The sequence below is a fragment of the Symphalangus syndactylus genome, chromosome 19, assembly GCF_028878055.3.
Source record: "Symphalangus syndactylus isolate Jambi chromosome 19, NHGRI_mSymSyn1-v2.1_pri, whole genome shotgun sequence".
Lineage (NCBI taxonomy): Eukaryota > Metazoa > Chordata > Mammalia > Primates > Hylobatidae > Symphalangus > Symphalangus syndactylus.
Genome location: NC_072434.2, coordinates 22,852,115 through 22,879,628, shown reverse-complemented (window position 1 = coordinate 22,879,628; position 27,514 = coordinate 22,852,115). Strand labels below are relative to the sequence as shown.

The 27,514-nt window shown below is 41.7% G+C and overlaps 1 protein-coding gene and 1 long non-coding RNA gene across 4 annotated transcripts in view; both read left to right on the top strand.

Annotated features, from left to right (window-relative positions):
- NR5A2 (nuclear receptor subfamily 5 group A member 2) overlaps positions 1-5,014 on the top strand; it is a 150,766-nt gene extending 145,752 nt beyond the window's left edge. For both annotated transcript variants that reach the window (XM_055233912.1, XM_055233911.1), the window contains one exon: positions 1,567-5,014. In XM_055233912.1, coding sequence (XP_055089887.1) covers positions 1,567-1,814 — 248 coding nt within the window. In that variant the 3' untranslated portion in view covers positions 1,815-5,014. The remainder of the gene's footprint in view (positions 1-1,566) is intronic.
- A 10,649-nt stretch (positions 5,015-15,663) lies between these two features.
- On the top strand, positions 15,664-22,060 carry LOC129458189 (uncharacterized). Of its 2 annotated transcripts, XR_008649557.1 has the most exons (4): positions 15,691-15,793; positions 19,013-19,086; positions 19,898-20,044; positions 21,972-22,060. It is a non-coding gene; the product is annotated as an uncharacterized lncRNA (long non-coding RNA). The 2 variants fall into 2 exon arrangements; XR_008649556.1 differs by lacking the exon at positions 19,013-19,086 and having other exon boundaries at positions 15,664-15,793.
- Positions 22,061-27,514: the final 5,454 nt, after the last annotated feature.

Sequence of the window (27,514 nt, the reverse complement as noted above, 5' to 3'; positions counted from 1 at the left end):
ACCAATGTGGTTGCCAATTTAAATGCCACCAGAAGACGCAGAGCTCCTTATTGTGTAGTATTTATCTGTTTATACAACTCATTAATGAATAATCAAATATGTTTGAGTCTCCCGTATCGCTTTGAAAGAGATGTGGTACCAACTCTCTACATAGCTATTTCAGTACTAATTCCTCACTGTTTTTAATTTGGGTCGGAGACTTGGGGATGGAAAGGGGAAGCATGTTTAATAAGAAGCTATGGCCCAAATGTAAACACTGAAATTGTCCTGAACACACTTCAACAGCGAATGTATGACAGCCCAGTGTAAAGCCATTTAGAAATAACAAGATGGACATGTACACATATGTAGGTTAAGTTCAACAGCATATAATGCCAAAAACAGTATATAGTGGGTATGAATTACTTCAACCGAGTTTAGTATCTATCCTTTTAGTCCTGGTACTGTGTGGTTTTCTTCGGAATCTCTTTCTTATTTATTTTTGTCCAATTAGAAAATAAAGCAGGGCAGGGTGGCTGCATCTGTTTACTTTCTCAGCATGGGTGTATGTAAACACACACGTGTATCTGTCTGTTTTTTCCAGAGGCTTCTATGTACACATCATATAAAAGTCATACTGTTAACATAAATCAACCCCAGAAGAGAAATTCCAGCATACCATTTTCCCTTGCCTATTGTCTGTGTGTGTGTTTGTATGTCAGTCTGTCTTTTTTTATTCTGGCTTTCTCTCTTATTCAGTATTTATAAGGACCTTTAGGGCAGATGTCTAAAAACAACTGCAGAGTCATCAGGAGTTAGGCGGAATGAAATGCCTTTGCTCATCTTCTCTACATGAGTGACCAGAAGAAAAAAAGAAACACAAAGTATCAGACTTTAGAAACCACATGCAGGTTAAAGGGCACCGACCATCCTGGCTTGTGTTCTGCCTAAAGGACAAGGCTCTCATTTGATAGAGATCATTAGTCACCAAGATATATATTTTAGAGAGTTCCCAGTAGCGAATATTCCGTTGGCAGTCACTGGAGTGTACCAGATGGTTCATTAGCATAGGCTAGACAAGTCAAAGACTTTCAGAATCATTTAGAAAATGTCAAACAGAAACAAGAATCCTGTCACTTTTTATTAGAATTAACTACATCATACCCTGGACACAGATTTCACCTTGGGTCAGAAAAATTAATACAGAATTATATGAATTGTGTAATATACTGGGTTAAGATAGGTCTTTCTCCAGGGACTCATTTGCCGGCAATATATTAAGATCCCTCTACTTTAGGAATCCTCAAACCTTTCCTTTTGTAAGATATGAAAAGAGTTGACCTTGCTCAAAATCCATTGGTGTCTAATTGATTTGAGGTATATGCAGAATTTCAACAAGACATTCTTCTAAAGCTCTTTTGTGATCCTTTTCCCAGGAAGCTTGGTGAGTGGGGTTTACTGGATATTCAGCAGCATGTAAAGTATGTTTATGTCAAAGGGAAAATACATCCATTAATTGAACACATTGCTTTAGTAAACAGGAATTAAAATGATATTGAAATGTTGCTTTTTTTTTTTTTAATGCAGATGTCAAAAACCTTGAAAACTTCCAGCTGGTAGAAGGTGTCCAGGAACAAGTCAATGCCGCCCTGCTGGACTACACAATGTGTAACTACCCGCAGCAGACAGAGAAATTTGGACAGCTACTTCTTCGACTACCCGAAATCCGGGCCATCAGTATGCAGGCTGAAGAATACCTCTACTACAAGCACCTGAACGGGGATGTGCCCTATAATAACCTTCTCATTGAAATGTTGCATGCCAAAAGAGCATAAGTTACAACCCCTAGGAGCTCTGCTTTCAAAACAAAAAGAGATTGGGGGAGTGGCGAGGGGGAAGAAGAACAGGAAGAAAAAAAGTACTCTGAACTGCTCCAAGCAACACTAATTAAAAACTTGCTTTAAAGATATTGAATTTAAAAAGGCATAATAATCAAATACTTAATAGCAAATAAATGATGTATCAGGGTATTTGTATTGCAAACTGTGAATCAAAGGCTTCACATCCCCAGAGGATTCCATATAAAAGACATTGTAATGGAGTGGATTGAACTCACAGATGGATACCAACACCATCAGAATAAAAACGGACAGAACAGTTCTTGTATATTTAAACTGATCTCCGCTATGAAGAAATTTAGGAACTAATCGTATTAATTAGGCTTATACAGCGGGGGATTTGAGCTTACAGGATTCCTCCATGGTAAAGCTGAACTGAAACAGTTCTCAAGAATGCATCAGCTGTACCTACAATAGCCCCTCCCTCTTCCTTTGAAGGCCCCAGCACCTCTGCCCTGTGGTCACTGAATCTGTACTAAGACCTGTGTTCAGCCACACCCAGTAGTAGCTTCACCAAATCATGAACAGCCTAATTTTGAGTGTCTGTGTCTTAGACCTGCAAACAGCTAATAGGAAATTCTATTAATATGTTAGCTTGCCATTTTAAATATGTTCTGAGGTTTTGTCACGTGTTCATGATGTTAAGAAAATGCAGGCAGTATCCCTCTTCTATCTTATATAAGTGTTAATTAATATTAAGGGAAATGACTACAAACTTTCAAAGCAAATGCTCCATAGCTAAAGCAACTTAGAGCTTATTTCTGCTACTGTTGCTGAAATGTGGCTTTGGCATTGTTGGATTTCATAAAAAATTTCTGGCAGGAAGTCTTATTAGTATACATCAGTCTTTTTCATCATCCAAGTTTGTAGTTCATTTAAAAATAAAACATTAAACATATTTTGCTAGGATGTCAAATAGTCACAGTCCTAAGTAGTTGGAAACAAAATTGACGCATGTTAATCTCTGCAAAGAGAAAGGAAAGGATGAGGTGACGTATTGACTCAAGGTTCATTCTTGCTGCAATTGAACATCCTCAAAATTTGGGATGGAAATGCTGATTTTTACATGTGGCCTGGAAAGATATTAAAGTAATTCAAATCTTCCCCAAAGGGGAAAGGAAGAGAGTGATACTGACCTTTCTAAGTCATAGACCAAAGTCTGCTGTAGAACAAATATGGGAGGACAAAGAATAGCAAATTCTTCAAATGACTATTATCAGTATTATTAACATGCGATGCCACAGGTATGAAAGTCTTGCCTTATTTCACAATTTTAAAAGGTAGCTGTGCAGATGTGGATCAACATTTGTTTAAAATAAAGCATTAATACTTTAAAGTCAAATAAGATATAGTGTTTACATTCTTTAGGTCCTGAGGGGCAGGGGGATCTGTGATATAACGAAATAGCAAAAGCGGTAATTTCCTTAATGTTATTTTTCTGATTGGTAATTATTTTTAACAGTACTTAATTATTCTATGTCGTGAGACACTAAAATCAAAAACGGGAATCTCATTTAGACTTTAATTTTTTTTGAGATTATCGGCAGCACAATCACTTGTAGAAACTGTAAAAAATAAAAGTATCTCCTAGTCCCTTAATTTTTTCATAAATGTTTCTGGCTTTTGAGTAGTGTATTTATATTGTATATCATACTTTCAACTGTAGACAATTATGATGCTAATTTATTGTTCCTTGGTTTCACCTTTGTATAAGATATAGCCAAGACTGAAGAAACCAAATATATGTGTTTACTGTAGCATGTCTTCAAGTTAGTGGAACTTAGTTCAGGGACATAGAAGAATCTTAATGAATTAAAATCATTCAACTTGATTAAATGTCTGTAAATCTTCATCATTCCTACTGTAGTTTATTTAATATCTATTGTAAATTATGTGACTTGTAGCTTCCTCTGGTTTTCAAGTAAACTTAACAAGGTGGAGTCTTACCTGGTTTTCCTTTCCAAGCATTGTAAATTGTATACCAAAGATATTAGTTATTACTTTAGTGTGTACAAAGAGGATTATTTTATTACGTTTATTAATCACCTCTAATACTCATCCACATGAAGGGTACACATTAGGTAAGCTGGGCGTTGACTCATGCGCAGTCTCAGTCACCCGTGTTATCTTCATGGCTCAAAGGACAATGCAAAATCACCGATCAGAGCTCATACCCAAAGCATTACAGAGAACAGCAGCATCATTGCCCTCCCCAGCTGAAAAACAAGTTGGCCAGAAGATACATGGAGAAGAATGGTGTTGTCAACAGATAATGAAACAGTTCTATCATGCATGTGTAATGTGGGTGGAGACAATTATAATATTTGGCCATAACTATCTGGAGGGTCTTTAACATTGCCAAAAAAACAAATATGTTGATTTTTATTTTATTTTTTATTTTAAGAGGCGGGATCTTGATCTCACATGTTGCCCAGGCTGGCCTCAAATTCCTGGGCTCAAGCATTCCTCCTGCCTCATCCTCCCTGGCAGCTGGGTCTAGGGGTGCATGCCAGCACACCTGGCTACATTGACTGCTAAAATCTATGTTCTCTTATTTTAAAGATACAGTACTCCCCACTGAAAATTAAACCTAAAAAATGTCACATATTGGTATGTTGTTAACCTGGTAGATTAAATCATGAGAATGATTAGAAAGATGGGCAACACAGTGGGTTACATCCACACTGCTCATCACACCAACGACAGGAGCCGATAAGCAAGAAAGCGTCACAGCCAGCGTCTGTTCACTCAAGGTTGACAAGTGAAGTTTCTCTAATGTTGATTGTCAGCCGATTTGTAACCTGGCATTTACTTAGCAACTGCCTTATCAATTACAGGATTTACCGGTAAAAGCAGACTCAAATATAAAGGTTTTTAACTTAACTTGGTTTATTATAGTTGCTCTATGTTTGTAAACAGACAATCTGTAATGTCTGATTATTTGTATCACAGATCTGCAGCTGCCTTGGACTTGAATCCATGCAATGTTTAGAGTGTGAAGTCGGTTACTTGTTGATGTTTTCTTACTGTATCAATGAAATACATATTGTCATGTCAGTTCTTGCCAGGAATTTCTCAACAAAATGGATTTTTTTTTTTCAGTATTTCAATAAATATTGATATGCCCAGCCTGATAATTTTTAAAAGTTTTTATGTTGTCCTCATTCTATTGAACACTAAAGCTTCTAAGTAAGAAACTTGACTAGGAGTGAAATCAAAAGAATCCCACAGGAATAGATACTTTTCCCTCTAGATAACTTCTAGAGTGGTTGATTGTCCTTCCATGGATACCTGAAGCATTAAATTCAATCTGCGCATCATCTCTACACATGAAACAAAGTTATTTTATATCATTTACTGTTATAATCAATGAGCAGAAAAATCTAAATAGCATCTCACTTTTTTGTAGAGCTTATGTTGTCCTGATAACTTTCCCAAGTGCTTTCTTAATTTACTTGGTCTTCAGAACAGATCCAGGAGGTATTATTATTCTCATACTAAAGCCCCTTGCACAAAAGGATTCGACACACTAGTCAGAGGAGTAGCGGGAATTTGAACCTAGGCAGTTTGACTCCAGAATCAACACTCTTAAACACTACACCATTCTATCTCTAGACCAGGAGGACACTTCAGATTTGCTTCAAAAGGCAAAGATAGGCCGGGTGCGGTGGCTCATGCCTGTAATCCCAGCACTTTGGGAGGCCGAGGTGGGCAGATCACTTGAGGTCGGGGAGTTCAAGACCAGCCTGACCAATATGGAGAAACCCCGTCTCTACTAAAAATACAAAATTAGCTGGGCGTGGTGGCACATGCCTGTAGTTTCAGCTATTCAGGAGGCTGAGGCAGGAGAATCGCTTGAACCCAGGAGGTGGAGGTTGTGGTGAGCTGAGATCGCGCCATTGCACTCCAGCCTGGGCAACAAGAACAAAACTCCATCAAAAAAAAAAAAAAGGCAAAGATATTGGAGAAAATCAGACATCAGATCACCTCAAAGTATATAGATATTTATCAATAACCCAAACATAAAGTCTTTATACTTTATGGATGTTAAGCCTAAAAAGTAAGATGGCCATGTTCTAGAAATCAGCCTCCTTCAGTACCATTGTGGCTTTGCAGATGTTTAAGGCAATAAAATAACTATGAAATCCATTTTCAAAATTAATAAAACCTTTATTACAAAATAGTATAAGAACCACAAAACACTTAACAGTGTTTAGGAAACATTACGGTCCAGCCTCCCACTTCACACTCCACCCTTCCCATCCCTACTTCGGGCCAAGATAAGCAGGAAGTGCTCATTCTTTCCCAAGCAGATGCCAGTTTTTCTTAGGATCCTACAAAAAGATACCATGGAGTCCAACCCAAAATACTGCACTTAGAGTCTAGTGAGTATGAAACTTAAACTTATTTATTTTTATTTTTATTTTCGCCCAGGCTGGAGTGCAGTGGGACGATCTCAGTTCAACAACCTCTGCCTCCAAAGCTCAAGCAATCCTCCCACCTCCACCTCCCGAGTAGCTGGAACCACAGGCATGCGCCACCACACTCCAGCTAATTTTTTATTTTTTGTAGAGATGAGGTCTTCTTATATTGCCCAGGTTGGTCTCGAACTCCTGGGCTCAAGTGATCCTTCCGCCTTGGCCTCCCAAAGTGCTGGGATGTCAGGCATGAGCCACTGTCCCTGGCCAAAACTAAGATTTTTAAGCAACTAAATAGCGGGCTACAAAACGCATCCCCCTTTTCAACCTCTAACTAGAAAGAACTTTTTAAATTACTCTTGCTGACATTCCATGAAAGATGAAAATACATATTCATATTTAAATGAACTATAATTATCATACAGAACAGTGTAGAATTTGATAAATATTTACATATGTATACATCCAGGTAATCATTACACAGGTCAAACAAGATAAAGCACATGGATTTTTAAAAATGTTTTTATAAGCGGTTATATACTTTTAAAAAAAAAAGTTGATGGAGAGAGCGTTTCTCCAAAGCCCAACCTGGCAATTGGCAGGGATCATTCTGACGAGTGCAGAGGCCTCCCTTCCACGCACTGAGACGCTAAATCCATCAGCATGAGGCAGCCTCTAAGAAAAACCGGCCCATGCTGATGTGCATTTGATTGTTATATCTGATATTCAAAATAACTTTGAAGAGGTTTGTACTTTTAACTAAGTTTGACGTTCAGTTTGAAGCCATCTCTGATGTATATTTTTATGAGAAACATGTGGAAAGTTTGTTCAACATAATGCAGGTCAAAATGCTACAATACTTAGTGATTTTGACATTTCCCTGGAATAATAAAGACCAATTTTCCTTAACACTGAACAGGAAGTGTATAGTTTAGTCACTCAAAATAAATATTCTTGCAATGCTTTATTGCTGTTTCATGTAGGCATTTGTTTTATGTTAAGTTAGGAATTAATAATTCGGTGACTAACAGACTGTGATTGTGGTTTTGTTTGTAGAAAAGCTAAGAACCAATCTAAGAAACATTGTATGTTTGTTGCTGGAAAAGAGAGAAAGGGGCAAAGGGGGATGAAATTAGACTAATTGCTGAGTATTCCCTTGAGTGAGTTTGAAACTAAATTATCAAGAAGGGAGGAGGCTTGAAAGCACTAGAGTCTCCATGCCCTTTCTGAGCTGATGGGAGCACAGGTCAGACCTGAGTCGGCCCCAGGAGGCACTGGGGATCCTGGTCCAGGCTCTATAGACATTAGATCAGATCCCAGACTGTTCTTAGGATCATGTTAGTCACAGTCAAGGAGAGACAGGAGTCGTCCTTCCAAGGAGACTATGTGTAAACGCCTGATTCGTGTCTAACTCTTACTTTGCAGAGCATGCCCACTCTCTCGTCTCACCTGACCCAGCAGCAGCAGCCCCCTGTCCTCAGTGGGCTTGAGCACCCCACCCCTCAGAGGGTGAAGCCCAGCCCAGGGAGCTATGCCTGGGCTGGGGCCTCTCAGTACTTTAGTAACAGGAATTGAAGTCCCTCCAGCTCCCCTGCCACCACGGGCATCTCCTGCATGGAAGCCATCACAGGCTGTTCTTCCTCACCTCTCCTTCTTCCCATGTGTTTATCCAAGCCCCACCAGTTACTTTTCCTATTTTTCTCCCCAGTCAGTCTCCCCTTTCCTTCCTTGCAGATTTGGAGCAAGCCTTTGGCATTTCTTGCCTTGAAGTATGCACTAGCCTCCGGGCTGATCTTCTATCAATCTGAAAGTACTCCAAACCTCACTCCATAGAGCACCCAGAGCCATCTCCCTAACTCAGAGCTGATCATGTCATTCTCTCACTTACAGTCCTCCAATGCCTGGTATTTTCAGGAAAAAGTCAACTCTCACCACAGCATCCAGGTCTTCCCTGGCACAGCCTCTGCCTGCCTTCCCAGCCTCCCCTTTCAGCCTCCTCTCCAGGCCCACTCGTGCATCAACCACACCATGAGCACAGCCTGCTCCTTCCTGTTCACTGTTCTCCAATGGTCTAGCCAACAAAAACCAGGCTTAGAGAAGCCAAGGCAAGGAGGCTGCCCCTCCCCATCCAGCACACCCCCATCTCTGGGGCCCCCAGACGTCTGATGTTCATTATGCTCTGGTCTCGTTGTGTTTGTTTCGCAGGGTGGCCCTTCTAAACTGTGAGTGAAAGGGCAAGAGCAGTGACTCAGTCATTTATAAACCACTGGCCCAGTGCTTGGCATAGAGCAGGCACAGCACATGATTTCCACAAAAGAATCAAAGTTTCCCGAGTTGTGGACCACATTGCTCCCCAATGGTCTCCTTGACTTCACCATGTGCACACCTTCATGGGGCCCAGACTGGGATAATCCAGTGCTCATCCAATATGCTTTTCTATCCCACCCTGTATCACAAACATATTTTATGTTTGCTTCAGGGGTGATTCACATGTGTGACTGCATGTCAGCTCCCACTGTAAGTATGTTGTTCATCCAAAAACTAGGCAGTGAAAGTGGCATCACGCCATTCATATGAGGTGTTTAGCATCGTTACATCAGAAGAAAGAGCTGCAAAGGGGATTAGAACTGTGCTTTGTGGCTCAGAGGGTAGAAACCTGTAGTAGTAAGGTAGGTAAGTATTTTGAAGGGGAAGATTTTGACACAATGCGGAAAAAAAAAAAGCTTAATGGTCAAAGCTGTCCAAAAATGGAACTAAGTATATTAGAGGCCGGTGACCTCCTAGGAACTGTTCCACCTAAGGCTGGACCTGACAACAGTGTTGGGAATGTGACTCCTACATGGAGTGGCTGGGTAATCTTTAATGACCCTCCAGAACTGACGGTCCAAGATTCCAGCAGGGCCAACCAAACAGACAGGTCTAAACCTTCAGGAAGGACCTCTTTCCTCACTTCTCCCCGCAGGGAAGATTTGCTTGTGCTATTAGAGTCTGCTAGAATGGCGAGATACTGAGATGCACAGTCCAGCCAACTCCAGAGACCTAAGTATATAAGAGAGAAATTTACGAAGCTTGTTTTGGTATTTATTTATGATGCAGGAGGAAAATCACAGCCTGCCAAACATGTTAGACCAATTCATGTTTACAAACAGGCAAGAGTTAGCATTCTGAAAATGTGTCTACCTTTTGGAAAAATTGTATTCCTATCTTTGCCTCTGCTTCTCCAGTATCTGATATGTAGTGGGAAGAAGTTCACGGTCAAGGTGCTGGTTCCCACATGCACATACCTCCTCTGTGTGAGGGTCAAAAACATTCTCTGGTTAGATGATGTCACCTAGGAACATTGCTGGTACTTGTCCTCCCAGCCCTTCCTCACAACTCACCCCACCATCTGATGAAAGAGAGCCAACTGAAAAAGTTGCACTGGGCTGGGCGCAGTGGCTCATGCCTGTAATCCTAGCACTTTGGGAGGCTGAGGAGGGTGGATTACCTAGGGTCAAGAGTTTGAGACCAGCCTGACCAATATGGTGAAACCTTGTCTATACTAAAAATACAAAAATTAGCCAGGCGTGGTGGCATGCACCTGTAGTCCCAGCTACTGGAGAGGCTGAGACAGGAGAATTGCTCGAACCCAGCAGGCAGAGGTTGCGGTGAGCCGAGATCGCGCCACTGCACTCCAGCCTGGGAAACAGTGCAAGACTCCATCTCAAAAAAAAAAAAAAAAAAAAAAAAGAAAAGAAAAAGAAAAAGAAAGAAAGAAAAGAAAAGAAAAGAAAAAGTTGCACTGGAGAAACCCAGAACATCCATAAAAATGTCTTAATATTTTTATTAATTTTATTTGTATTAATTGAATAAAACCAATGTATTCCATATCCAATATTTCTCACTTGAGAAATATTAATTGTTCCAGGCAATGATCTAGTTGAGGAAATGACCCAAAGAACACATACGAGAGAGAATTCATGAAAATAATAGCATCTATGTTTAAGCACTATATGCTGAGTTTTGAGTGCTATATGCTATGACAGATAGTTATCTCCCCAAAATGTATCCTCTCTTTTTTTCCTGGACACATGGCCACCCAGCTGAAGACTACATTTTCCAGCTTCCTTTGTAATGAGTCGTGACCAAGTGAGTAAGATGGGGCTGTGGCAATGGGATGTGAGCTGAAGTGACAAGCATACCTTCTCAGTTTTCTCCATCGGTGAAAATGAGTCACTTTCCTTAGTCTTTGGCTCCCAGCCCTTTCCCTGGCTGCACCCAAGGTGCAGACAGCAATCCAAGAAGACCAGTGATAGAAGAGCATCAAGAGAGCTGTAACCTTGGGTCCCTGAATGGCCTGGTAGTGTCCACAGACCAGCCTAAGGTGACAGAGAAATAAACTGCTCTCTTATTTAAGCCACTATATCTTGGGGTCTCTTTATTTCCAAAGCTTAGCATTTACCTTAATACGCAAACATGATTTCATTTAATCCTCATAACAACCCCTTCTTGCGACTATGAAAACTGAAACTTACAGATGTACATAACTTGTTCAAAGTCCTGCAGCTAGAAAGTGACACAGTGAGGGTTCAAAAACAGTTCTGATTCTAAACCTCAGGAGTTTGGAACCTGAACCACTTAGCTACAGTGTCTTCCTGAAAGCACACACCAAGGTATCCTGTAGAGTCAACATTCACTCCAACAACTGAGCATTTTCTTCAGGACTGAAAAGAAATGGGCTGGGCACGGTCGTTCACGCCTGTAATCCCAGAACTTGGGAGGCTGAGGTGGGCAGATTACCTGAGGTCACGAGTTCGAGACCAGCCTGGCCAACATGGCAAAACCCCATCTCTACTAAAAACACAAAAATTAGCCAGGTGTGGTGGCACATGCCTGTAATCCCAGATACTTGGGAGACTAAGGCAGGAGAATCACTTGAACCCAGCAGGCGGAGGTTGCAGTGAGCCGAGATCATACCACTGCACTCCACCCTGGGCGACAGAGTGAGACTCTGTCTCAAAAAAATAATAATAACAAATTAAAAAGAAAAGAAGCAATAGTGACAGATACATTTCTAATAATTGCAACACCAAATAACTAGAAATTTTCTTGACCTTAACAAGAGCTTAGACAAGCGCAGTTGTAACCACAGACATCTAAAACAAGGGTCAGCTGCTCAGTGCCATGGGAGCACTGACAACACAGACATTCTTTGAGTCTTACATAAATGAGAATTTTGAGGTGGTGACCTTTATTTTCTATACCACCTCAATGGGAAACATTGGCATAACCACCACTTATTAGCCCTGACTACGTTGTAACTATAAGAGCTATACTAACTTTTATACCTTGGTTTGATTAGTAGTTTCCCTGTTTATTTTATCACAAAATCACTTGAACCATGTTCTCTATACATTAATTATTAGAGACTACACAAATATAAAGCAACTATGTTAGAAGAGAAAACATGTTGTGTCGATCATTTCTGCTCACATTACTTTGCCATCAGTGCAGTTAGCAAGGTACTGGCTGTTTAAAAAAATTTTGTCCCAAAGATTTTCCCCAGAAGTAAATTAAGACTGCCAAAAGGTCTCTGCCATAGAGGTGGAACAAGCTTCTATAAATAAGTGTGGAAACACGTGTTACATTCCCCCTGAGTGTTGCTGTAACAGGTTTTATTTCGCCTCTGCTCTTGCCTTGTGGCCTTGTGTTATTTGAGTGTCAAATGTTCCTGCAACTATTGTGTGGCCTGGATTCCAGCCAAGCTCCTTGGGCAATGCCCGATCAGTGCTCACTCATCATCTCTACTTCCCTTTAAGAAGTCTTAAAGTGGCACAACCACCTGGGGAGACAGAGAAAGCCTGTCATCTCTTTTTTTCTTTTTTTGAGACAAGGGCTTTCTCTGCTGCCCAGACTGGAGTGCAATGGCATGATAATGGCTCACTGCAGCCTTGACCTCCCAGGCTCAAGTAATTCTCCCACCTTTGCCTCCTGAATAGATGGGACCACAGGTGTGCGCCACCATGCACAGCTGATGTTTTGTTTTGTTTTGTTTTGTTTTGTTTTGTTTTCTGTAGAGACAGGGTCTCCCTGTGTTGCCCAGGCTGGTCTCAACCTCCTGTGCTCAAGAAATCCTCCCGCCTCAGCCTCTCAAAGTGCGAGGATTACAGGCATGTAATGGATTAATGCAGAATCTAGGAAACAAAATATGGAAGAGATGGATTATTAAACTCTACTTCTCCCTTTTCGTTTCATCATCTGATTTTTAGGAAGAACCTTGTTTTCCTCAACCTCAATAAAAGAAAAGGCAATAAAACACACCATTATCATGGGTTTATTTCACATCTTTAAAAATAATCATCTTGGCTAAACTAAGCAAAAAGTAAAAGTGGCATGACAGTGGTTTCTGCTTTTTGTGCTTCTTTTCTGTTTGTTTTTGCTTTGTTTCATTTTAATATAAAGGAAACTCAAATGAGAAGCTTGTTTGTCTTCAACACTAACATGCAGGCTCTTTATCCAGACACATTTGTGCCTGAAGTGTTATTAGCCAAAGAGAATTTTACAGAAGGTACAAGATTTAAATGTGGATGCTGCTTACAAAGGCATAAAAGGCTGAGTAACAGATGACTGCTGGGACATGAGAAGTGAGAACCAGAAAGCCAAGGGCGACCCACAGATAGAGAAAAGAAGAGACCAGAAGACAAGGGCATAGAAGGAGCAAGAGAATGAACTGAAAGCATGCAGGGCTTTAAAAAAAAAAAAAAAGAATGAAAGAAAGAAATGTAATGATCAGGCTGCAACATTGAAACACCCTAGCCAGGCATGGTGGCTCACGCCTGTAATCCCAGCACTTTGGGAGGCCAAGGCGAGCAGATCACCTGAGGTCAGGAGTTTGAGACCAGCCTGGCCAACATGATGAAACCCCATTTCTACTAAAAATACAAAAATTAGCCCATTAGTCGAGATGGGCACCTGTAATCCCAGCTACTCGGGAAGCTGAGGCAGGAGAATCACTTGAACCTGGGAGGTGGAGGTTGCAGTGAACCAGGATCGTGCCACTGCATGCCAGCCTGGATGACAAAGTGAAACTCTATCCCAAAAAAAAAAAACAAAAAAAAAACAAAACTGCAAGCTAGGATCAACCAGGGGACAATAAGAAATATAATTTTTTTCCTAAGATTAAGACTGTCCCTGTATTAATTACCTTATCTAGCCAAAGAGTTTTCCACAGAATGAGGTATCAGTGTGTTGGGAGCTGATATTAAATGATTACTTATCCTTATATTTAACTCGACTGAAGCATCCTCACAATGTTTGTGTTTATTTTCATAAAGTGCAGTTGGAGCTTTGCACTTCAGATCCAGGTACTATTAACTACTGGAGTCAAAGGAAGGGGTTTTCCATCTACACTTTGATTTACAGTCCACAGAGATGTCAATGTCCTGTGTTTCAAGCACAGCAGAAAACTTTCCCAAATATAATGTGACATGCAACAAAGTCTCAGAGCAGAAGCAAAGATATGAGAGCGGACCTAAAACACAATGGTAGGGGCGCACTGTTGTAGTCTCAAGAAAGGGACTTCAGGCCGGGAGCGGTGACTCACGCCTGTAATCCCAGCACTTTGGGAGGCCAAGGCGGGCAGATCACCTGAAGTGAGGAGTTCAAGACCAGCCTGACCAACATGGAGAAATCCTGTCTCTACTAAAAATACAAAATTAGCCGGGGGTGGTGGCACATGCCTGTAATCCCGATGACTCTGGAGGCTGAGGCAGGAGAGTCACTTGAACCCGGGAGGCAGACGTTGCGGTGAGCCGAGATCGCGCCACTGCACTCCAGCCTGGGCAACAAGAGCAAAACTCCATCTCAAAAAAAAAAAAGAAAAAGAAAAGAAAAAGAAAGGGACTTCAGGGGAACGTGGGACTACGAACATTTTTATATGTTTGAACACAATTCATTGTGATTACATAGGAACAGGGAAAGCCAAAAACTACTAATTTTTTTATCGGTTAGTAAAATACTCGTTATTAATAATCTGTTTGCTTCTGAGCTCTCCAAACAGAATAAAGCCATGTGCCCTTCCTTCTGTCCGTCCCTCAGGTGTTTGGGAATGGAAAACAGCTCCAGTCATCCATCCCATCAGTGCCTACATGGGGGTGGGTTGGTGGGTTGTGACATCAGCAGCTCAGGTGGTCAAGGCCTCCTTCAGCCCTTGGTTGGGAGTGTGGAAGATGGGAGTGACAGTAGCTATATAAACATGGAGGAGGGACAGCTGCCACTTGTATATCTGGAACACCCCAGAGAAACCATCAGGCTCCCAGGGATGGAGGGTGAGAGGAAGGAGAGGGCAACAGGGAAGGCTCTCCTCTTCCCCTGCCCTCCACTGTGTTGCCAGCCATCCTGAAATCAGGTTATTATGCCCCCCAAATCAAGTACCCTGACCATTCCCAGGTTGCCAAATCCTACTCTGTGTCTTCGCTTAGACAATTTCAGTTATCTACTCCTCTTGGTCAAAGGAAAGTAAACAGGTATTTACCCATCTATGGTCAGGAAATTAAGACCTGGCCCAGATGCCCAAAAGCAGTAATCCTTCCTTCCCTCTCTCACCCCTGCATTCTCCCTCCTTATTTTCTAGTGAATTACTTTACTTTCAGAGAGAGAGAGAGAAAGCCAAGCTTACAAAATGTCACAAATCTCCTAGCATAAATAAGATGTACATCTCAGTAGTGTAATGTGTCAGCACATGGGAAGAATTAAAAGGGAATCAGAAGTCTACTGAACGTCCTCTGTTTCTTCCATCATGAAGTTTTAGGGAGCCAGGCGCTCTACCAGGGATCCTAAACCTGCTCCCAGCTTTAACTTATTTTAACTCGATACCTACTCATAATGGATGCTCAAAAAACATTTCTCAGATTGAGTCAAATATTTAATTGCTTTTATCCTGTTTTAATGTGTATTTGAAAGCAAATAATTTGAAAAGCAGCATTAATAATCTCTGTCACCATGAAAAAGGAAGATTCCTTTTTCGTGTCACCATGAAAAGATCTGATTCGTATTAAAATCTTCCTCTTTACCTTTCTTATAACTACTTTAAAAGACAACGTAATCATTTAAAATTATACTTTCGCTGATAATTTCTGGGCCAGTAAATTCTTGATTATCTAGGATAAAGAAGATATGACTTGAAAAATAATTCTTAAAGCCACTAAGGTCCGACACATGGAAACCTCCTTTTCATTGTCTATCCGTTCACCATGGAAGTCTATACTACTTGAAAGATAGAGTGAGCAAGAGCCTTTGCACCTAAATCCAGACACTATTACCTTCCTCAGCCCTGGCGATTATTACATCACAGACAGCATAGTTCTTTCTTAGTTGGACATTTTGTTTGGTCACTTGTTAATCTGAAAATCCAAGTGAGAAATACCTTACTTCTTCAAATCTAAGATGCCAACAATTGTGAGACACACCATTATCTTATGCACCACTGAAAAGGAAACGTGTTTCTGATATCATTGAAAGGTATACGATATATTCTGACTTGAAGGAAGTTAAATGGTGAGAAACGTGTCCTCAGAGTGGTGAGATGAGGCATCACTTCCCTGGCTACAGGTTCTTCACAGCCACATTCCGGAAGCCCGAATGCTCAGGCCATGGCAGGATCACGACACCAATCTTTCCAACCATGACTAACAGTATCTAAAACTAACAATGGATTTCTTAGGGAGTGTCTATTTATTTCCTTATTTGACAGATATTGCTTTGTACCTAGCATACATGTTAGACACTGTCGTACCCGCAAGGGTTCACAGTCTAGAGATGTATGACTTTGGTTTAGGCCAGGGATCAGCTAACCGTGGCCCATGTGCCAACTCCAGCAGACCTGTTTTCGTAAGCTATTGTAACAAAACCACACCCGTATGTTTAAGTAGTGCCTATGTCTGCTTTTACAGTACAATGGCAGCGTTGTCACCACAAAAACTACATGTTACCTGCAAAGCCTGAAATATTTTCAATCTGACCTTTTACAGGAGAAGTTTGCTGATCTTTGGTTTAAGCTAATAGTTTGGGACTATAGTTGGGTCACTTTAAAAACCTTCGATTTAAAACAAATACCCTATCCATTCAAAGTGGCACAGACTGTTTAAAAAGATAAACTGGGCTGGGTGCGGTGGCTCACGCCTGCAATCCCAGCACTTTGGGGGGCCAAGGCTCCTGAGGTACCTCCTCACCTGAGGTCAGGAGTTCGAGACCAGCCTGGCCAACATGGTGAAACCCCATCTCTACTAAAAGTACAAAACGTAGCCAGGCATGGTGGCAGGCGCCTGTAATCCCAGCTACTGGGAAGGCTGAGGCAGGAGAATAGCTTGAACAGGGGAGGCGGAGGTTGTATTGAGCCGAGATCGTACCACTGCACTTCAACCTAGGCGACAAGAGCAAGACTCCATCTTAAAAATAAAATAAAATAAAATAAAAAGATAAATTAGGCAGGAAAGAGAATAAACGAGGAGGATAGGACACACAGAGACTAAGCACTAGGGATTATTTAAGACCTTTTCTTTCTTTCCCTTTGCCTGTAACATATAGTCTTCTGCATATTATATGACATTGATAACAAGAGAAAGATTTGTTAACCTGACAATATTGCAATTTATTAGCAACTCCAGTATTCAGGTTTACAAAGAAAGAATTGAACACTTGTAGGTAACATCTGATGTAGTGACAATGGACTTCAGCCATTCTCCACTAATCTTCGTCAGTGACATCCTTTCAACACCGACCCTCTGTGCTGTCATTCATGGCTTTATTCAACCAATATTTAATTAAGCAATTACTATATGCAAGGCTGTTCTGGGCACTGGGGATAAAACAGTGAATAAGACAAATCCCCTACTTTACAGAGTTTGAATTTTAATGGAAAGATACAAAAATAGATAAAATAACCAAGTACTATATCAGATGATGGTGATAACTGCCATGATAAAATATAAAGTAAGATCAAGAGATAAAAAGTGACAGTGGAGGGGTAGGTGAAAGGGGTGGCAAGAGACCAGGGAAGGACTCTTTGCCATTTGAGGGAAACCTGAAGAAGGAGGAAATGGGCCATTAGGATATCTGGAACGCTTTCTGGCAGTGGAATGAATCCATGCAAAGGCCTTGAGGCAGAAGCATTGCTGGCCAGGCTTGAGAAACGTCCAGGAAGCCTGTGTGCAAGCACAAAAGTAAAAGACAGTGAAGCGGGGCCAGGCGCAGTGGCTCGTGCCTGTAATCTCAGCACTTTGGGAGGCCAAGGCGGGCAGATCACTTGAGGTCAGGAGTTCAAGACCAGCCTGCCCAACATGGTGAAACCCGTCTCTATTAAAAATACAAAAATTAGCTGGGTGTGGTGGAGGGCGCCTGTAATCCCAGCTACTCGGGGGTCTGAGGCAGGAGAATCACTTGAACCCAGCAGGCAGAAGTTGCAGTGACCCGAGATCGCACTACTGCACTCCAGCCTGGGCAACAAAGCAAGACTCCATCTCAAAGGAAGGAAGGAAGGAAGGAAGGAAGGAAGGAAGGAAGGAAGGGAGGAAAACAAGGGGAAAGAAGAGGATAAAGTTGGAGGGGGTTGGAGGCCAGGCCATGGAAGACTTTGTAGTCCTCAGCGAGGGCCTCAGTGTCCTTTAGTGTAAGACAGGAAGCCATTGGATGGTTTTGGGCAGAGGAGGGCATGATCTGGCAACTGAGAGGGAAAGAGACTGTTAGGAAGTCGGGTGGAAGGAGGAAAACAAGAGGAGGCTAGTGTAATAATTCAGGCAAGAGATAAAGGTGGCTTGGTGTAGAGTGATGATGAGAAAAATAGAAAAAAGTAGTCACATTCTGGGTACATTCCAAAGGTAATGCCTACAGGATCTGCTAATGAATCGGATATAGAGTTTCACAGTAAAAGAGGTGAGGAAGTTAACTCATTCTTTGTTATGGGCAATTGACATTTCCTCATTTCTATATAAGATGTGGATAAATTCATGTTTAGAAAAATTGTATATGAACTTGGTAACATAATCTAAGCAAAAATGCATGCTTGTCATACAGATACAACTTCAAGGCCAATTGTTCAGCCTGCTCTTCCAACCATGTGGCCTTCCCTAAGCCCCTTCTATGAGGAAATTCTGGAGATCCTGGAAATTCTGGGAATTTTGTTATTAGGCATACTTCACACATCCTCGTGGTCTTTATGTCCCTTTTATGAGCAAAAATTTCCTGTATCTGCAGTAGTATCAAATGTAAATGACAATTTGTATTTTTCATTACAAATTACTCCTAAAATTAGCATACTAGAGTTTTAATAAACTTTTAAAATTGCCTTAGACTACTTTAATACTCAGAAAAGGCATTAAAAATTGAATGACTAGGTCGGTCACTGTGGCACACGCCTGTAATCTCAGCACTTTGGGAGGCTGAAGCAGGCAGATCACTTGAGGCCAGGACTACGAGACCAGCCTCGCCAACATGGCCGAAACCCCGTCTCTACTAAAAATACAAAAATTAGCTGGTCATGGTGGTGAGTGCCTGTAATCCTAGCCACTTGGGAGGCTGAGACAGGAGAATTGCTTGAACCCAGGAGGCAGAGGTTGCAGTGAGCAGAGATCATGCCACTGTACTCTAGCCTGGGCAATGGAATGAGAATCTGTATTAAAAAAAAAAAAAAAAAAAAAAGAATGACTGAATTATTTTATTTATTTATTTTTTATTTTTTTCGAGATGGAGTCTCGCTGTGACACCCAGGCTGGAGTGCAATGGTGCGATCTCGGCTCACTGCAACATCCGCCTCACAGGTTCAAGCCATTCTCCTGCCTCAGCCTCCCGAGTAGCTGGAACTAGAAGTGCTCGCCACCACATCTGGCTAATTTTTGTGTTTTTAGTAGAGATGGGATTTCACCATGTTGGCCAGGCTGGTCTCAAACTCCTGACCTCAAGTGATCCACCCACCTCGGCCTCCAAAAGCGCTGGGATTACAGGTGTGAGCCACCGTGCCTGGCTAAATTATTTTAAGTGAAATAAAATTGCATTTCTTTTAGTTACCTCTAGTGGCGCTTTTCAAACCTGAAGGTGGGGACAGATCACCTGGAGACCTTATTAAGATGCAGATTCTGATGAGCAGGTCTGCGGTGGGGCCAACATTCTGCATTTTTCACAAGTTCCCAGGTGATGCTGATGCTGCTGGTTCTCAAACTACGCTTTAACAAGCAGAGACATATAAGTGAAGGCTAAGAAGAGACACTTTTTTTTACGAAAAAGTTTAGTAAATAGTTAAGAACCATTTATTCAAGGAATATTTATTGAATACCTGTTAAGAGTCACAACATGTGATAGATGCTGGGCTTTCTCCCTCTGAGAGAGAAACTTCATTAAAAAACAATTACAGCAGCTATGAGTGCCAGGATAGATAGGCTCTTTGGGGACCAAAGAAAGGGTGGGGCAGGATGAGGCACATAACTAGAAAGACCATCCTGAAAAAAACGGCATGTGAGTTGTGCCTTGAAACACAGGAGGAAGAGGCCACAGAAGGCAAAGATGTTTCTTATGTAGAGAGCTGCAGGAGCACAGGCACAGCTCTGAGAGCTCATAAACCCTCTGTAATTGCAGGTTGTTCAGCCAGACTGGAAGACAAGTGCCTGGGGGACGGGGCGGAAAATGAGGCAGATGGTGGGCAGCAAGGAGGACTGAGAGGCTGGAGGCACCTGAAGGTGGTGAAGCAACCCTGAACGATTTTTTTTTCCAGAAGAGAATCAGGTTTGTATCTTGGAGAGGCCACTCTGGCCACAATCTAGGATAAGGGAGTAAAGGAGAGGGGCAGATGCTCTAAGAACCATTGAAACACCGGAGCCTTGTATCTAACTCGCGAGATGAAACACACACATTTTAAAACAAGTAAGCAGCTTATATGACCTTACTTGCATAAATAGTATACCCAGTACCTGGTATGGAATTAACATATCAATGATTTCCAAATAGTCATTTACTAGTGCTTGAGGAAAAAAGATTTATTCTATAAAGACAAAAATGTTTAACCCAATACAATTAATTTGCTTTGTAAAGCTTTAAGAGTAAAATTCAATACAATCTCTGCCCTAAAAATCGCAAATTCCAAATGGATACATCAAATCAAGCGTGGTGCAAATGATAACTTCCTGCCTGCTCTTCATACTGCTGTGTCGAGACATTGTGTGTAAGCAGGTGCTAGGGTGGATGGATGCATGGTTTGCTCTTAGCACTAAGAGCCTGCAGCTTCAGCTAGATTGCAAGCAGCTCAGGTAACTGTGGGGCCAATGAAGCCATATTAACACTTATGTTACCATTTGAATTCCTGTGAACTTTCAGTGTAATGAATTTAGAGGAGGGTTAATAATTCCAAGACTGAAATTTGCTTCCCAAATTGGAAGCGATAGACAAATTCTGCCTCCTGAACCAAGAGAGAATAAAAGGAATTGGCAGACAAATGGTCAATATCCTGAGGCAGTGCAATTTGTCCACGGTAGACAGGAGCAGCCTTGGGACAGGGGGGCCCAGAGGCTCAATCAGAAACCACTGCGTGGCCCTCGCATCAAAAAGCCTGGCCGTCCTGGGCTTTAATCCAACAGGGTGAGAATCAAACTGTGGAGAGAAAATCTAAATAAACATTAGACTGATTAAAAAAATCAGACATCTAAATCAATGATAAGCAATTTTTAATATGGAAAGACCCAAGCACTACCCCACACATTGTTTTCCCTTGTGTTGAGGTCATGTTAAAATTCCACATTGCACTTTGATTCTATGAAAATAAGGAGAATAATAATAAAAGTAGCAACAACCATTGTAATAGCAACCATTGCTCCCATTTGCCTAGTATTTTAAACTCTTCTAATAGATTAATTTTATCAATTAATTTGATCTATTCCTGAGAAAATTCTAGAATAATCCAGGCAGGAGTGATTCTCCACCCATTTTACAGAGAAGAAAACTGGCACTCAGGAGGCTGAAGTAGAAGGATTACTTGAGCTCAGGAGTTCGAGACCAGCTTGGACCCTGTCTCTAAAAACAAATAAACAAATAAATAATAAAAAAAAATTTAAGTTGCGGTTTATAGACAAGAAATTTGCACCAAATCTATCATGCTAATAGACTTTTTTTATTCCCCACTCTGTGTGACATTTAGTTCTTGAGAAATTATAGAGCAAACCTTCATTCCTTCTAAGCAAGTTTGTGCTTTTCAAGTATAAACATTTATACCACCAAAAGTATTGGCAATTTTTACTTCTGTATTCCCACAGGTGGCAATTCCTGCTTAGATTGATTGGCTTCCACACTCCTGAAAACCATTTCCTTTCTGAATCACAGCATAGGTTGGCAAGTTAATAAACAATTTAGAATGCCATATAAAAACACAGCCGTCTGTGCTAGAAAATCAGCATTGCAGAATTATAAGTCCAGCCTAACAGACATGATGAGGGCAGTGGTAGATGGCGGGGGGGGTGGCATGGCACGGGGCACTATTGATACAGACAGGAGACACGGAAATACTGGGTAGAAGAGGGTGGTTCCTTGGCAAAAGCCCCACACTCAAGCCTGGAAACCCATGGCCCTAAGTGGGAACAGGCATTCCTGTTTTGCACCCAGAAGTTGCCTTTTCCCCTGCCACATCCCCCCATCCTGTACTCATATAAACCCCAAACCCCAGGCTCCATGGGCAGACAAGCAGACGGGCAGATGAACAGAAGAGCAGAAGAGTGGCAAGACGGTGCAGCTGAGAGGAGGGAAGAGAAGGAGTATCTGAATGTTGAGAGTTCTGCTGGGGACAGTCAGAGAGGAAATCAGCCGCTGGACGGCCAAACTTCAGGGGAAGATTATCTTCTCACTCCATCTCCTTTCCAGCTCCCCATCGATCCCACTGAGAGCCACCTCCACCACTCAGTAAAACCCCTGCATTCACCATCCTTCAAGTCCATGTGTGACCTGATTCTTCCTGGGTGCTGGACAAGAACCCGGGTATCAAGAGGGCACTGAGCTGGTTAACACTTAAGCCATCTGTGGACAGCAGAGCTAAAAGAGCACTGTAGCATGCCCACTAGGGAGTCACAGGGATCCACCTCTAGACACTATCGTGGGGCCAGAGTTCAAAAAGTGCTCTCCCCGGTTCCTGCACCTGCCCATCTGCATGCTCCCTGTCCTCTAAGGGGTCTGAGCGTGCACAGAAACTGAAGAGTGAGCCACACCCCTGTTGCACATCCTTCGAAGGGGTTCAGGGAACTCTCCATTTCACTATGTCCGGAGAAGAATGCCCTGAAGACAGACCAGACCTCAGAGAAGGCAGGCTGGACTTCAGCTCACCTGCAGGTATGAAGATGAAGTGGGGAGCCTGGACACAATTTTTTCTCCATAGCCATTGTGATGGCTTGGAATGGAGGTTCCATTGCGACCCCTTTTCCTTCCCTAGCCTTCAGTTTTCACTGAGTTCACAGATCCTTCCACTAGGCTTTCTGGAACTGTTAATCCTTAACCTGGCACACTCCCTGAATCCTCAGACTTAGCAGAATGTTCTCCCCTCCCACTGGTCTTCACTGGAACCTTGAGGTCAAGAGTTCCACCTCCCCACAGCCACCACGGTTCCTGTGTTGGTTAGTTTCACGTGTCAACTTGGCTAGGCTGTAGTGTCCAGGTACTTAGTAACACTGATCTAAGTGTTTCTGTGAAGGTATTTTATAGATGTGGTAAACATCTACAATCAATTGACTTCATGTAAGGAAATTACCCTCAATCATGTGGGTGGGACTCATCAAATCAGTTGGAAGGCCTTAACAGCAAAAACGGAGGCTTCCCAGAAAAATAAGAAATTCTGCCTCAAGACTGTCATATCAACTCCTGCCTGAACTTGTTGGATTACCCTACACATTTTGGATTTGCCAGCTCCAAGTGCATGAGCAATTCCTTAAAATAAATCTTTTGGGGTGTTTGTGTGCACACGTATGTGTGTGTGTGTGAGTGTCTGTTCATCGTGGTCACTTTCAGACCTTTATTCATCCTTTTGACAAGCCACAAAAAGACATCAAAGACAAACACCTATTCCTCCAGGGCTAATCCTTCACCGCTGCCATGCGCCTGCTTGCAGAGGAGCTGCTATCCTCTACCAGCTTCTCAGTCACTCCCCAGTTCTCAGGAAAGACGACTCTGGCTCCTGGATCACAAGCTTCTGCAGCAGCACCAATGATCTACAGGTGTATTAGCTTGGTGCAAACATATTTGTGGCTTTTGCCATTACTTTCAATGGGAAAAACTGCAATTACGTTTGCAAGCGCATGTTTTGTTCACCAGTCCTGGTCCACCACCAAATGCCTACTTGACTCCTTTCTTGAATGTTACTTCTTGAACACCTCAAATGCAGTTTGTTCAGATTCAATGGGCATAGTCTTCCCTCTACTCCCAGTTCTCTTCAAGAGTTCCCAAGTTCAACATATGGCACATCCACCTATAAAGTTATGAAAGCCCAAACATGGAAGCCTTTAAGCTTCCTCTCCCTCATCCCCTTATTTCTGACTCATCACCAAGTCTCATGGATTTTATTTCATAAATTATCTCTCAAGTATATCTAAATGGCTTCATCTCCCCACCAACAACCTAGTCTAGGCTACCATTCACTCTGACTTAGACTACTGCATTGGCCTCTCAAACTGGCGCCTTTGCTACATGGTGCCCAAATAATCTTTTCAAAATGCAAGTCTGATCATCTTCTCTAATGAACATCCTTAACAGATTTTGCTGATAGGATAAAGTGAAAAACCCCTGCCTGTGGAGTGTGGCCCTGCCTCTTCTTCCAGCTTTATTCAAATCCTGCCCTCCCTCCACTCACTCCACTTCAACACACTGGCATCTCTCAGTCCCTTGAGGTCATCATGTGCTCCTCTCTGCGTGGACTTCTCAGACCCACCTCTTTACCTGTGTAAATACACGTGAACTAGGCCTGCTAGTTCACATCCTCTAGGAAGTGGAGGCCAAGACGGATTTAGAAGTGCAGGAGAATTAGCAGGGAAAACTTCTTTGAAGGATGAAGGGGAGGGAGCTGGCATAAACCAAGAGAGCCTTTGAGCATGATGAAGGTCTGATGCTTGGGAAAGGAAAGAAGGGAGGAAGGAAGGCTGGATACAAAGAGCAGCAAACTGCTCTGAGAAAGTCTCAGCCAGGTTGATGGCTACCAGCATCCATGTGGCCTCGGCCTGAATGTTGTGCTGGATCCCAAAGGTGCAGCAGCTGGAGGCTGCCGGCCAACTCACTTCCCTCACCAAGTCCTCTCGTGTGACACCTCCATGCCTGCCACAAGGCCTCAGCTCAAACTTTGTGTGTATTTGAACAAAAATATTTTCCTGTGTTTAAAGTTGATTCCTTAGATTACTATAGATTATCCCACCAAGACGTAGAAGCATTTTAAAGATTCTTAATACATATTATCAAAATTCTCAATCATTGACAAAAGACTAAATTACTTTGCTCTGTCGCCCAGTCTGGAGTGCAGTGATGCGATCTTGGCTCACTGCAACCTCCATCTCCCAGGTTCAAGAGATTCTCTTGCCTCAGCATCCCAAGTAGCTGGGACTACAGGCACCCACCACCACACCCAACTAATTGTTGTATTTTTAGTAGAGACGGGGTTTCACCATATTGGCCAGGCTAGTCTTGAACTCTTAACCTCAGGTGATCTGCCTTCCTCGGCCTCCCAAAGTGCTGGGATTATAGGCGTGAATCACCACACCCAGCCACTGCGCTACGTTTAAAATGACAGTTAAAAGGAAGGGTGGGCTCACATTTGTTGGGATGGCTATTATCAAAAAGACAACAGGTAACAAGTGTTGGCAAGGGTGTTCAGAAAAGGGACCCTTGCATGCTGTTGGTGGGAATGTAGACCAGTGTAGTCATTGGTGGAAATAGTGGAAAATGGTATGGATTCCTAAAGAAAGTACAAATAGAGCTACCACATGACCCAGCAATCCTACTTCAGGGCATATTCCCAAAGGAAATGAAATCACCACCATTTCAAGGTACCTACACTCCCGTGTTCATTGCAGCTTTATTCACAGAAGCCAAAATATGGAAACAAGCAAAATGTCCATCAATGGATGAATGAATGAGAAACTGTGGGGTATGTGTGTAATATGTGTGTTGATATATGTAATATATATTTATTACATATCTATAATGGAATATTATTCAGCCTTTAAAAAGGAGATCCTGCCATTTGCCAAGTGTATGAACTTAGAAAACATTATGCTAAGTGAAATAAACCAGACACGGAAAAATACTGCATAATCTCACTTATATGTGGAATCTTTTTTTAAATGTTAAGTATGCAAAAACAGATTATAAAACAGTGGTTAACTAGGGTGACAGGGAGAGGGAGGAAATGGGGGAAAAGTAGGTCAAAGGATACAAAACAGTACATGTGTAGGATATGCAGGTCTAGAAATCTAATGTACAACATGAGGACTATGGATGATAACATTGTACTGTATTAAATGTTTACTAAATGAATATATTTTATCTGCTCTTTCACAAAAAAATAGGTAACCGTGAGATGATGGATATGCTGATTTGCTTCACTACAGTAGCCATTTTACTATCTTCCTGTATCTTACAACATTATGTTGTACAACTTAAATGTATACAATAAAATTTTATTTTTATTTTTAAAATATAACATTTTTAAATGAATGGTTGGAGAAGGGATTTTGGAGTTGAGAAAAAATTCAGATTATATCCTATTTTCTAAGTATTCTTTAAAAAATCTGTTTTATAGAAAGATGGGAATTACAAATATGTGTGCTTGCTGTTAAGCAGAACTCTTAATCCTTTCATTCACTTTGCCTTGTAACTAACAAACTTCAAACTAGAGATTGAGGTTTACTTAAGATATGATTCTCCTGCCTTTTCTAACAACTCTTATTTTAAGTCTCCGAAAAGGAAATAAAATCAAAGATGAAATCAAAGGTGAAGGGGTAAATATAATATAGTTCCTGCCCCTGAGGAGCTCAGAGCTTAGCCAGAGAAAAAGACATGTAAATAGCAAACCATACACCACAACACGAGGTGTATTATTATAAGGTGAATAAAGAGCTAATGGAACATAGATGAAAGAGGAATTCATTCAGCCAACACACAGAGAGAGAGAGGAAGAGGAAACAGAAAGAGTCACGGAAACGACATGCAAGCTGGACTTTGAAGAATGAAAAATTCACCAGGCGGAAGGCATCACCGACCCAGAAATCAGTGTGCACAAAGGCATGGAGGAATGACAAGTGTGAAAAACCATAAGGGAGTGGCTGGAGGCAAGGTTGGAAAGGTAACTAAAGACACAGAAAGTTTTGCTCTGGTACGCTAACAAATGTGCATTCTCTTCTACAAGCAATATGAGTCCTTAAAGGTTTTGAGTAGGGAAGGGACATGTTGAGAGCTGTGTTTTAGAAAGATCATGCTGGCAGCAGTATGGAGGATGGAATGAAGTGGGCTGAGACTAGAGGCAGAGGGGCCAGTTAAGCTATTGCTATTGCAATAGTCAAGGTCAAGAAGAGTTAAGAGGATTGAATTAAACCAGAGAGCAGTGATCGTTGGAAAACACAAAAACAGATTCGAGAAACCTTTTCTATATGAGGTTGGGTCTTAAGAATCAACAGAAAGCATAACTCCGGTCTTTAGATTCAGTGGCCAAATCCGTAAATGGACTTGCTGCACACAGCCAGTGTTTCTGGAAACAAGGCCTCGAGAATCTTTTTTCCAGAAATATGGTGGAAGCATTTTATAGCTTGTCATTTGCTAGTTCAGACCCTAAGGCCTTAAAGAGTTAACGACATCTTCCTGGTTGACACCAGTATAATCTCAAATCTCACAATGGTTCATTAAACATTGGGTTTATAGTATGAAATCTTTTTAATGACTTGGGATAAGATTCATGCCATTTCTATAAGCAGAAAGCTGGCTGAGGGGTGTTATAACAGGGAGAGTAAGAGATACATGATCATTCCAGAATGTGGACCGTCTGGTTCTTAAAGCAGGGCCAGCAAGTTAACAACCCACTCTCTTTTCACTCCAATAATATTTCTTTCTCATTTAGGTGAGTAACTGGGGTTTAGTTGCTTCACTACTTTCAAGAAGAACAAAATGATGTATTTATTCCAAAAAAGGGATCTGAAAATGAAATTATAGTCCAGAACCAAGTATGAATGTAGATTTCAGTTAAAG